We start from the raw sequence: 13,178 nt of genomic DNA on the forward strand, positions 1-13,178 counted from the left end.
TCCTATTTCATCCTCTCTCTCAAAAAATGTCAATACAACAAATACAATGAGTATATTGCTCTTTACAAGATTCATTGAGGGATTTATTCGTTTTTGAAACTTCTATATAGATGTATGGTCTCAGTTTCATTTTTTTTTTGCAAGTGTTTTACTGCTATAAACAGCAAATCAATTTTTATTGCCCTATGCATGTGTGTGTTCTAAAATGTATATTTGGAAGCATAAATAATTTTGATTTCAATAACTAAGTTAAAGTTGGTTGCTTGACATTTATCAGCATAAAGCAAAGCAACTAGGCTATCTGCACCAGACAACCAGTAAAAAATAAAATTATTAAAGCACATAAAAATAATCAATTTAAAATAAAACAATGGCTACATTTCAGAGAAAAACAATTAAAAAGGCCAATGGCCCTTAAAATTTAAAAACAGAAGTAAGGTGGACAGTGTCACCATTGCCAATGACACTGTCTAGCATTACAGGTAAACCCATGATAAAAACAGTGCTGTCATTCAAAGTTGCAACAAGACCATGAGAGTAAAATGTAGGCTATTGTGACTTGAGTACTACAAAGGCCACACACTTGTGCATCAGTTGTAAATAAAGGAAAACAATAAGTTAAAATCTGTGGCCAATTCATAGCTTTTTAGCTAGTGCAACTTCCTCCTTCTGATCCTTACAGAAACAAGACAGCAAAAGAAGCAATAGACATTTTGATCTGGAAAAGCTTATCACACTGCTCACTCCATGTCATCTGCCAACTGGAACAGAGCCAAGCAGTGATATCATTCTCACAAATACCAACTTAGCCCAGTATCTAGAAATATTGAATAGAAATAGATGATAAAGAGAAATCAGACAGTCAGTTTTGAATATCAACGAGAACAGGGTTAGAACCGACGTGAGGCAATTCCAAAGCCAGTAAAGACAGTGAGTCAGTATAAATAGTACAATTAGTGTACTGCATAGCTTCTACATGACCCATGGCAACAGAAATGGTATACATTGTGAAAGTGGACAAAGAAATTGTAGAGGGAATTCTGTGTGCAACCACTGAACCAAAACAAACTATCTTAGAGCCCACAGAGTCATGTGATTTCAAATCATCCGTGTCTATGGGAATGGAAGGATGGTGTAAGAGATGTTTGGCAAATAGAAGACAATACTTCCAATTGGTAGTATCTGCCTTCCTCATATGACTCAAAGAAGGATCACAGGTGGGGATGGTAATAAACCATGGTGGGATGGGCTGACTAGTATAGACATCAACGTTATCCAAGGACAAACCCAATTCAACCAGCTACACCTGGATACAATGGCCAAAAGGAACAATGACAGACTGTTTATTTCTGAAAAAGTATGGCTCACTGAGGAAAGAAAACTTCTGGTGGGATGTTGCAGTCAGGATTAAAGTTTTGAAGTATACAGTAAATACAGTTGCAAACAGTGGAGGTGTAGAGGAGGTTCGTAACACTTGATGTACAAATCTGGACTGAAGAAGTGCAGAAAGCCCTCATGCAGAGCCAAAGCTCCAGAAGGTGAATGAAGTCCAACATCTTCAAGGCCAAGGTCCTAGCAGGACCAAAGATCCATAGTCAAGTTTTGATCAAATGAGACCATAATAGATCTTTAGCATAAGACATCAATCCACTCTCCAAGAGGCAGAAGAGAGTACATGGATGTTCAGTGCCCTTATACACTTAACTCATAGCTGCTTAATGTATAAAATAAAAGTAAGCTTATGGTACAAAACAAGCCCCAAGAACTTTGCACCAGGGACCACAGATGGAGGTCAGGATCAGGTTGAATACCACACTGACAGCAAAAGTGCATGTAAACAGTTTTAAAGATAAAAAAGGTAAACCCATTTGTTGTGGTCCACTTCATTAAATGACTGAGGGCAATCTGAAGCTGCTACTCAATAAATGTCATGCTTGACGAATGACATGAGATGTGAAAGTCTGCACAGAGTTCATTTGCAATGGTAGGAGGAAGTTGTGCAGTAATGGGATTAATCTTTACACTGAAAAGGGTGACTCAAAGTTCCTGTGGGAAAGAATGAGAGTGCCAAACCAACATAGATTTGGCATTGCTGGTTTATTAAAAATTTTTTATATAAAAGTGGGTAAATGGCCACATAACCCACAAGTGGAGGTCTTGAAAAATATCATACCTCCATGTAATATGATAAGCCTTCTCAAGGTCAAAGGTTAGACACAATACGATGTCACTTGAGAAAGGCTTCTCTGATTGATGTTTCAAATTGGATCAGGTGATCCACTATGAAGTACTATCATCAGAATCCATATTGGGTGTATGAGAGAATGTTGTTTGATTCAAGAAAGCATTAACCATCCTCTCTAAATCTTAGAGACAGATTGTCAAAGCAATTGGATGAGAGTTTGAAGGAGTCTGGGGATTCTTCCTAGGCTTGAAATAAGGGAGGATAGTAGTCAGTTTTATTCAGACTTAGTAAGTTCAAATAAATCTACAATTAAAAGTATTTAAATAAAAAATTCAATTTTTTGTACACAACACTTTTTATATTTACTAAAACAATCCAAGTTTCATAAATACGCATTTAATGAATTTAGAAATACTAACAGAGGAATTCAGAATACTGTTAATGTAAGAAAAGTGGCAATAGAACATGTGGGAGTGTAAAGACATACAAAATATATGAAATAAAGAATATAAATGGAGTGAGATGGACAGAAATGTATGGATATGAAATATTATGAAATGAAAAATGAAAAAAATTGCAAATATATCGATTTTTTTAATGAAAAATTAAAAGTTACAAGTAACTAAAGACAGTGAAAATGAAATAGTTGTATCAAATAAGATGGAAATAAATCTGAAGAAAAATAATGTGATTATGAGATATTTTAGTAAAATTATGTACCTTTCTTAACTGAAAATTCTGTAAACAAAATAAAGTCAATGCAAATGCATAAAGATTTATTAGTATTATGATATCAAAGTAACTTCAGCTACACATACACTTCTACAAGAACATGTCTGATAGCAATATGCCCTAGACACCTATACAATACTGAAAACTGTAGTGAATTACTGCTAAGTTTTAGTTCTAATTACAAGAAAAAAAAAATACACATGTTTTATAAATGTAGAGATTACCCTGCAATTATTTTAAAAGGAAGCAACTATTTATGAAAGTTCAGTGAATTAAAGAATTTGTTTTTTTAAATAAAAGTTGCTTAAAATAGTTGAAACTATTAGCAAAAATCTATAAAACATCTTGTCAAGTAATGTTTTGATGTTTTTTTTAATACTAGATCAGTAGATGAAATGTTTAATTTACTCCTTATATATATATATATAGCACAATTAAAATAGGGTTCAATAAACAAACATTCTAATTAATTATACTGCATAATAATTATGAAATGCAAGTTGAATATAATGAGGAAAAACAGCATCAAGTTCTATTTTCTTTAATAATTCAAATTTCATACCTTCAGATGCAAGTTCATCCCAGACCCTAAAATATAACAAATGGCATCATACTGGCGTTTTTTACACCAACTGTCAATGTTAAGGACCTCTCTACCAAACTTCACTCTAACATCTGGAGCCTCTCCTTCCTAGTATGGACAATAAATTACACCTATTACTAGATGAAAATCCTATTAACAGTCACTATTTCAACCTGACAAAGTCCTGATAACAGTTAAAAATGTTGTTTGCAGCAATATATATAGATCAACTAAAGTTGTTATACCTTCCATGATAAATTACTTATATTTACACTCCTCTCACTATTTAGAATGCATTTATACATTTCTATTGAAACAGGTAAGTCACAGATTCCATTTATATAACTGATTTCTTTCATCTGCTGTTTATAACTGTTACACAAAAGGTCAATAACAAAAGAAATATTTTATGATGCTTTATACAAAATTGTACAAACTTCAGTTGTAATCTAATTTTTAAGTAATAAAATTAAACGTTTTTTTATCCAGCATCATTTAAACCAGCTAAAATTACTTAAAAATTGATGACACTGCACTTAAGCCTGGTGACTGTTTTAATCTTTATTAAAAAAAATTACAATGAATTAAAAAATCACTAGCAACTTATTTATTTGTTGTCCAAACACCTTTTATCCTGGAAATAACCTCATTTTAAAATTCTGTAGTATGTCATAATAACTTATTACTCATTAATAATGTAACAAAAGTTTTAAAAAGTATGACAGATGTACCAGCAGTAATAGGTTTAATATTATCAGTGAGTAAAATTTTTCTTAAGTCATATTGTCACTATGAAAATTATGAAACCATATTGCTTTTTGGAACACAATGTGTAACAATGCTTTGTCATGATAAAATGTATTTTATAATTTTACTAGTTGTAGTTTTTGTTCCACAAAGCCTCAATGCTTAATATTCTTCCCCTCATTTCTAAAACATTTAAATGTTATTGAAGTATACAGCAAGCTACAAAGTTGCATACAGTAAACCCTAATACAATAAGGATTCATCTATCACAGGTTCACTTACACATACAAAAATAAAACCAATTATCTGCCAAACACAGAAAATTTGATTGTGCAGTTTGTCTAACACTCAAACATGGGAGATTGAAATTGTTATAACTCTCTCAACTCAGGTTCAGTCAATTTGAATGACCACAACTCCTTTTTGTATTTGTTTAAAGCTCTTATAGATCCGATACTCCTAACTTTCAATATAATGTGTATACCTTTATAAATATTAGCAGAAAAATTGCAAAAGTTATCATAAACATAGAAAACAGAATAGAAGAAGTATTTTTAATAAACTACAGAGAAGTAATAAAGAAAAAATAAAAGTACAATTTATTTCTATAAAAAATTGTTGTGAACTTGTGTTTAAGAAATATCTGCATGTTTATGACAGCAATTTGCCACCTTGAATTCCAAGTGATGTCATAACTGCATGTGTTTAGAAAGCAGCTAGCCAATTCACAAGGCAACCAAAATTTCAGCTGAGCTGCAAGTTCCTATGTACTGTGCCGATGCATTTCTGTTGGTGTGCATGTGTGTATAAAATCCAACTCTTAGTTATTAATGTTTATAAAAATGCAATTTTTTTCAGTCCTTAAATATATGCTGTAATTGAATTTTTTGTCACATTGGTAGCTTGTTTATTTACAACATGCAAATTCTTCACAAATTTGATAAACAATACATAATGTCATTCAGCTATTGAATTGTAAATTAAAATGTCCACTTATTTAGTCTTGAATTTATAACACTTTCATAATCTACTTTATTATTTAATACCTGGGTTCAAATAATTACTTTTTTATGTAAAGTTTTCTTTATAAAAGATCAAAAAAGCATTGGACAAAATAGCTGGGACCACCAATTTGAAGTTTGACTTTTTCTAGGTATGATTAAAAAGTCGAAATATCCGACTACCATGTGATTAGTCTGATTTCATTACATATGTAGACTGGATAACCTGCCAACAAATTTTATATCAGCACCACATATGCCACAGAAAATAACTTCAAAATCCTTTTTTTACACAGTATGGTTTATGGTTCAAAGGTAAGTTTCGACATAAATACAGAGGTAGTCATCAACTATAAGGTTAGAATAATTTTCAAAGTATTACCAGCTGTGTATACAAAACTCATAAGCATGTTTTATGTAAAGTAGTCTCAACATGAAGGTTTCTCCTTCAAAGAAAAGCACTTAAAACAACACACCTCCACTGCCCGCAATACATCTCGGAAACTTGATCTTTGTTGTCGACGATCTTTTTTAGCACGAAATTTATGACTATCAGTAGCAAGTTGTCGCAATGTTTCACAAAGATTCTCAATGTTGTCTATCTCAAAATCCTAGAAGAAAATATGATTAGCTTTTGCTTGAAAATAAATAGTAACGTACAAAATTTCCATAAAGAAATTTATTTTAAAGTATTAAAACAATACTTACAAGGAAATAAAACCTTGAAAGCTGCAATGCTATTGCCCATATAATACCTAACCTAGAACTCTAAGTAAATGTTGTAATGTTCATACCAAAATTGTTCAGCAAGAAAGAAAAAACTAAAGTATGTGTCCTCTCAAAATGACTAGGAAAATAATTTTGAGGCTCTGACTATTTCAAAATGGCCACAGTATTTTTTGTTGCTTGTGTACATAACAAAACTACAACTAAAGCATTACTAACAAAGAATTTTGGCTTCTGATAAATGTCTATCACATTTTATTAACACTATTTCATCACTGCTATAAAATACATTGCTGTACCACACAATGAATAATTCTATTAACCCTTCCAATTAAGGGCTGGGTGGAATCCTACAAATTTACAACCACAAAAGTATCCATGGTAGTAATTGTACTATGATTTTTGACAATGTATGCACCTTTACAAAATTTTGTACTTTTTTGGTAAAAACATGCCTATTCAAAATTTCATTCTTTTTAGATTGAAATACAGCTTAGTTACTAAACTCGATAAATTATAATGGAATTCTGTGGTAATGATATAGTTATTTATGATTTTCTTGTTATTCAAATGTATAGGACCTTAAATTATTTTGTTTCTCATCCTCCATATACACAAAATTTCTTTAGGTGTAGCAAACTACAAACAAGTACAAAGGTTGTAACTAGAAGAGTAAAATGTTTACTTGTTTAGTTCTATGTTTGAAGAAAAATAAGTTTAAGAAGAACTTATTCATAAACAGTGATAATCTATATACATACATAATGTATAATAAAGTGTGACTATTTTACAAAACACTAGTCCACAAAAACATAGCCAAGATAGGGCACTTTATAAAAACTAAAGGTCAGTTTTATGCCACTGTATATGGAAACATGAGTATACATACTGCATCATTATTACTTCCGTATTATTAGCCAGACATGGCTGAAAGGTCAACACAGTAAAATAATAAATATATAATGTTATGAGATTTAAGCTACTTGACCTAAACTTATGTTTTTGTGTTATAATCTGACATTATTCTGAATGAAGACACAATTTACTTCCTAATTCTTTTTGGTGGTTATGAGATAGGACTGAACCCACACAGATTTGTTTGTGAAAATGACAGATAAAGGTTTTTCTTAAATGTTTGGTAACCATCTGGACATTACAAAGACTCTGCATGCAAGATTTGAAAATTCTGATGCATTTAATCTTAAAGTGAAAATTAATTTTATGTTTGATAAGCAACATGCAGAAGGAAAAAAGCACAAGAAAAACATTGCTCAACAAACCTCAAGACATAACAGAAAAATCTGATATTTTTCACATGAAAGCACTGTAATGTTTACTGATAATCTACCAAATTTTGTGAACATACGCTTACCACTTCAAAAGTTAACATTGAAACTATGACAAGCACAAAAGAGATTAAGAAGTCGGTCCCAAAGTTAATAGTTTTGTTTTGAGTTAACTTACTAAGTATTATTTCATTACAAGTTACAGCTTTTATAGTAAGGAAGAGATTTATATTTGTGTAATTAAAAATAACCACACCAGTATTCAAACCACTACACCTATCTGAAAGATAAATCTTCCTTACAGTAATTTGTAATAATTGGTTTATATTATATGCTGTATTTTATCCTACCACTATACACTATGGTATTTATGAAGTTAGTAGAATATGCAATAGATAAAATAGTCACAAACCAAAATTCTGTTTTACTTTCATCTTTTCATATGTGACCACTTTAGTATGAAGACAAAATAAGAACCTGAAAAAAATATTTGAAGTCATTTTGAAATGGCCAAAGTACATCATTATACTGTCTCTTCCAACATTAACATTTGTAGTACAAGTCTTGCAATTCAAAAAATAGATGTAGTATGAAATACTTTAACACCAAAATAATTCTGTTAAATTGTGATTGTTTAGTTCTTCATTTGGCAAATTCCTGTACAAAAGATGTATTTGTCAGTTCATGTGTTAAAGTGTTTTCTTGTAAAACCTGGCTTTTTCATTACCTTTTCTAAAATAACTTTTAATCAGTCAGAAGTTTGTAATTCCATTATACTCTCTACCCCCACCATCAAATACAAGAGTTAAAAATACCATGTTGTTGCAGAAAACATTAATTCAAGGATAAACATATCTTACTTTAGGTTTTTTTAAAGCTCTAAGCAATGGATTAACTTTTACTTTGAATCAAAACATAACTTCACCTTTCCTTTAGAAATAGCTATTATACAATTATGTTTCAATTATGCTGTCATCTAGTTTTCCACAATTACAATAACTACTGCAAACTACTTTTTTTTACTACTACTTTCAAAACATTACTAACTGATGAAACACAGTTTCCTCTTCAGCCATTTACAGTAATTATCAACAACAGTTAAAAAATTACTACAAGTTATGTTTGTGTTATGTTTATACAATGTTAACTAATGTAAATTTGTTAATATACCAAGTATAAAAGACATTATAGTTTTGAAGATTTAAGATTTAACTGTTTGTATTATATTGAATATTATTAGGCAGCTCATATGCTAGTAACAATAACTAAAAACATGAAAATCAAATGTTTTTTTCCCCTCTTGAAACTTGTTTATATTTACACTAAAAACAGCCAACTTGTACAGTAAAACCTGTCTAGTGTGGAATTGCATGGGATCGAGTAAAATTTCAGTTTAGACATAGTGAACATATATTTCCTTAACTATACATAATTTTTGAGTGGAACGTTATACTTGCTTGACTTAAGGGAAGTAAGACATTTGTGAATAAAGTTATTATACTGTTTATGCTATATTAGAATAAGAACAAAAATATACATTCAAAATATACATAGGTAAACAAAATCTTAATCAAATTTATTGTAAAAAAGTATACAATTTCAACTGTTCATTTCTTGAATGGGCTTTCTATTTCCTCACTATCTTTTCCATTTTGTTCATCTTTTGAATCTCTCACATGGTTACCATCTTGCAATTCTATTATAGATTTTAAATGAATTTCACCAGTTTCTGTTAAAACATTCTTGTCAACATTCACAAAACTTTCCATGTCCACAAAATCATCTGCATCAATCTTCTCGAACAGAGTTTGGATTTTACTAGAATCGTCATAACAAACAACTTCTCCACAATCTCTGCCATTATCAAGAATAAATCCACAGTTTTTAAAGCACTTTATTACGTATTCATCTTTTACGCATTTGAATGAATGACCTAAAAATGCAATTGCATCTAACACATCAATTTTCATGGTAATTTCAGATTCTCTCTTACAGTCGTCCAAGTTTGCAAAAACATGCTGAAGCATCAATTTTCTGTATTTCAATTTTATACACTATAATTTCATTATCTAGTGGTTGTAGAACTGATGTGTAGAACTGATGTTGTACTTGGATGTATTGAAAGACTAAACAAACATTTGAAAGTTAAAATTTTGGGTGACAAGATGCATTATCTAGAAGTAGTAGAATATTCCTATTTTCTTGTTCCATTCTTTTGTTTAATTTGTTCAAAATTCCTCAAATATAGCACTTGTCATCCACCATTTATTATTCACTTTCCATTCCACAGGAAGTTGATTCTTTGTAAAACTTTTTAAACAGCACAAATTTTCACTTTTACCTATTACCCATGGTTTCTCTAGTTTTCCCATCAGCAAATGAGACCAAAAATACAGTCAATCGTTCTTTCAAATAGCAAGCTCCAGAACACTATTCTCTTATAATCTGCAACGTTTTATTAAGAAGAGCTCTGAAAACAAAGCTCTTTTGTCTGCATTTTTGCAATATCCTTTGGGTTGTAATGACAAATAATTTGACCCTAACCCTAATCCTAAATTCAGTAAAAGATTCCATACATATTTAATATCTTTAAAAGAAAATATGAAAGTATTTAGTAGCTTTTTCTTAAAAATGAGGGTATTAAGTAAATTTTCCCTACATTTTAAAATTAGGAAAACATTTTTTTGTGATAATTGTTTAAAGAGTAGAATTTTGCACTCAAAAGACAAATATTTCTACAAATCATGAATCTAATTTAACTGCAAAAATAATGACATAAAAAGAAACAATATATTTAACCAATACTTACTGTAACAAAATGTCCAAGAATTTATTAATATTTAAAGAAATTATTAATTAAATAAGAAATTACTATTTAATCAAAAACTTTTTTTCTGTCTTACTCAGGTTCTAATCCTACGTGATAGATGAGGTAGGTGAAAGATAGTTTTCTGTCCGCGTTACGCAGGTTCCACTGTGTAGAGGGCCTTTTATAAGAGAAATATTAAGATATTGCTGCAAAATTTTGATATTTTTGCCTTGAACAGGTTTCCAGCTTAGACAGGTTTTACTGTATTTTAACAGTTTGTTTAATGTTATCACGTTATATACATATACCTATTAAAAGAAAAAGCAAACACAAAGCAAAATATTTATCTATTTCACTTTGAAATATACTGAAAAAATCAAAATGTTTAAGTAAAAGAAAAACTGTCAAACTACATAAGACTAAGTTGTACAAGACAAAGGAATACCAAAAAACAAGTCACTAATATGATCATGTATAGTTTTAAACAACTAAATGTGGACTAAAAATTCATGTACTTTACACCCCAAGTAGTTGCAATTAATAACATCACTGTATTGTAGTAACACTTTACAGGTTTTTTGTTCCTTTTTTTTTTGCTTATGAACCTTGCATTCTGACATGTAATTAAGCCAACTTTATGCTAACAGTGTAGCAGAAGTTAAGAGAACATGAAATATATTATTCTGGTACAATTCCACAATTATAGTTTCTACTATTCTGCTTTTCATTTCCTTCATCCACTTTATGTAGTAAGAACCTAAATTCATGTTATTCTCTAATGCATGACAATGCAACGAACACAATAAAAGAATGTAGTAATATTGGGACAGTATGTTGCATATCGCTCTGTGCTTGATGTAATGAAAATTTTATGCTTTTCAAATAATCAGTGGCTTGGCTGTGTTATCTACTAATGAATAAGTTAGCATTTAAAATAACAAGTACACCAAACACCCTTAAAGACTTTTACAAGAAACAGTTCAGGATTACTGCCATAGGAAGTAGAACACCAACCACGCTTTCTTCTCGAATCACTTCATACAAGATGGCAATTGCTTCTCCTGCTGCTATTCTTAATTCCAAATTAGGACTTTCTAATAATTCTGGTAACTTCTTCAACTGACTATAAAACATTCAATGAAAAAAACAATAGCATATGAATGTTCAAAAAGCATACTTATTGCATATGTACATGACTATCTCAAGTAAATTTTCATTAAAAAAAGAGGGAAGACCCTCTTAAATTTGAAATTTTATTTATAGTAGACACATTGTAAAATTATTAGCTACCCAATACTACCTACAATAAGAATGAAACTGAAGCATCTACAATACACACATTTAATATTTTTCAAATATGTTTATGCTACAAAGATAAAAGGAAGAAGAGGAGAAGAAGAAACTTTCACAATTTAAACATTTCTGTTCAGTAATATTTTTTTTACGATTAATTGCACTTGTAAAGCAATTATACACATCTCAAAAGGATAATGTAGGTGCACCAATTAGTGAATAGTTTGAGAGAGAGATTCAATAGTTCACATTATTTTAATAGCTGATGAGACTTTTGAAATTCATCAGTCACATCCATATATTTATTGAATATCATAGTTTATAAAACATGATTAAACCCTCCATTACATTTCAGTGCATGTGTATATGATAAAGTTCTATAAGTGTAGCCAGTGAAAAAGTGACTGCATTAATGTACAAGTATTTGATTGCTCATTTAGTTTACCTTTCTGCCAGTTCTATAACTTGCAAAGTAGAGGAAATGGTCACAAGTAAACTCCAGGCTAACAAAGCATGGCTATGAAGAACTAATAATTCTGGAGCATGAGAAGGAACAGCTCCATTGCCTTTTAAAAATGATGCACTAAATACTGAATGAAGCAACTGCATGGTAGACTGAAGACTCTGAGTCAGGAAACAAAAAATCTTTAGTACTCAAACTTTTCATCACACATAACAGAAAATATAATAGTTTTACTAATCATAAGCTATGAAGTTTAAGTGTAAACTTCTTCTAAATACATAGTAATGTTTTTCAGTTGTTAAACAGATCTTGTGTACTGGCTTGCTTATATCTGAAATCTGGAAACTTGGGATAATTTGTGTGATAACTGGCTTAGAACAGGTTTTTAAAAATAGGTTATGCAAAAAACTGATTATTTACCAAACAAAACTCCCAATTTTAAGTGTAAAACAAATAATCCATACCTGCAGAAACTGTGTAGTTATTGCAAACAAATTAAATGGTAATTTCATTCTTCCATAAGAGTTTAGGATACATCTTTAGCAAGGTATGCTCAGTTATTTTTCTTCTGAATTTCCTTGTAAGCATTCTGGATGTAGTTATGGAATTAGTTAAATTAGATGTAGAAATGTTGTAAACATGTGCTAATCCTTTTACTTGGATAAATGTGATACATGGCAATGACAATCTTATGGAGGCTTATAACAGTCTGGCACACTGTCTATACTCACTCCCCAGAGTAGGACATGACTATCTCAAAAAGTGACAGATGTTTATAAAATTTATGATATGCAAGTTTTCTTCCTTGTAACATATAACTTGAAATAACTAGTGACATAGGTAACCAAGGATAAGATATTGGAATCTGAACCTTTGTTTGAAATGTCATACAATATCATTCTTTCTATCCATGCAACATGCAGGCATTTCAAAAATCATTCCTGTTCACCCCACTAGCTGCTATGGTCATAAAAGAGTTTACTTTGTAATAAACATTAGCTTTTACCTAGTCTTATCTGCACTAAACTATTGTGCAATGACTGAAATTTAAAAAATGTTAACTGTAACAAGAAAAATCACAAATATGTGATGTCAGTCATCCCCCCCAAGTTCATGTTTTTGAAACACAATGCATTTTATGATCCTAATTCATCTTAAATGTAAACAGCTGGTCATACAGTCTACATTTGTAAATGACCATCTGGTAGAAGATTCTATATCTCACTCAATTTAATGCATGTTCAACAACAAATAACAAAGGAAGCTGATACTGTATTATTAAAATCAGTGCTCATAAAGTTAAGTATCCTTGGCCACTCCTTTGAATATTATTCTAATGGTGTCTTTAATGTT

At 30.5% G+C, this 13,178-nt stretch overlaps 1 protein-coding gene across 1 annotated transcript in view; it reads right to left on the minus strand.

Annotated features, from left to right (window-relative positions):
- LOC143240834 (interferon-related developmental regulator 1-like) overlaps nucleotides 1-13,178 on the minus strand; it is a 44,469-nt gene that overhangs the window by 7,628 nt on the left and 23,663 nt on the right. The window contains exons 6-9 of the mRNA XM_076483990.1: nucleotides 11,808-11,986; nucleotides 11,084-11,192; nucleotides 5,725-5,859; nucleotides 3,480-3,608 (exon numbers count right to left, since the gene is read on the minus strand). Of these exons, the coding sequence (XP_076340105.1) occupies nucleotides 3,480-3,608; nucleotides 5,725-5,859; nucleotides 11,084-11,192; nucleotides 11,808-11,986 (552 nt within the window). The remainder of the gene's footprint in view (nucleotides 1-3,479; nucleotides 3,609-5,724; nucleotides 5,860-11,083; nucleotides 11,193-11,807; nucleotides 11,987-13,178) is intronic.

Source organism: Tachypleus tridentatus, chromosome 13, assembly GCF_004210375.1.
Source record: "Tachypleus tridentatus isolate NWPU-2018 chromosome 13, ASM421037v1, whole genome shotgun sequence".
Taxonomy (NCBI): domain Eukaryota; kingdom Metazoa; phylum Arthropoda; class Merostomata; order Xiphosura; family Limulidae; genus Tachypleus; species Tachypleus tridentatus.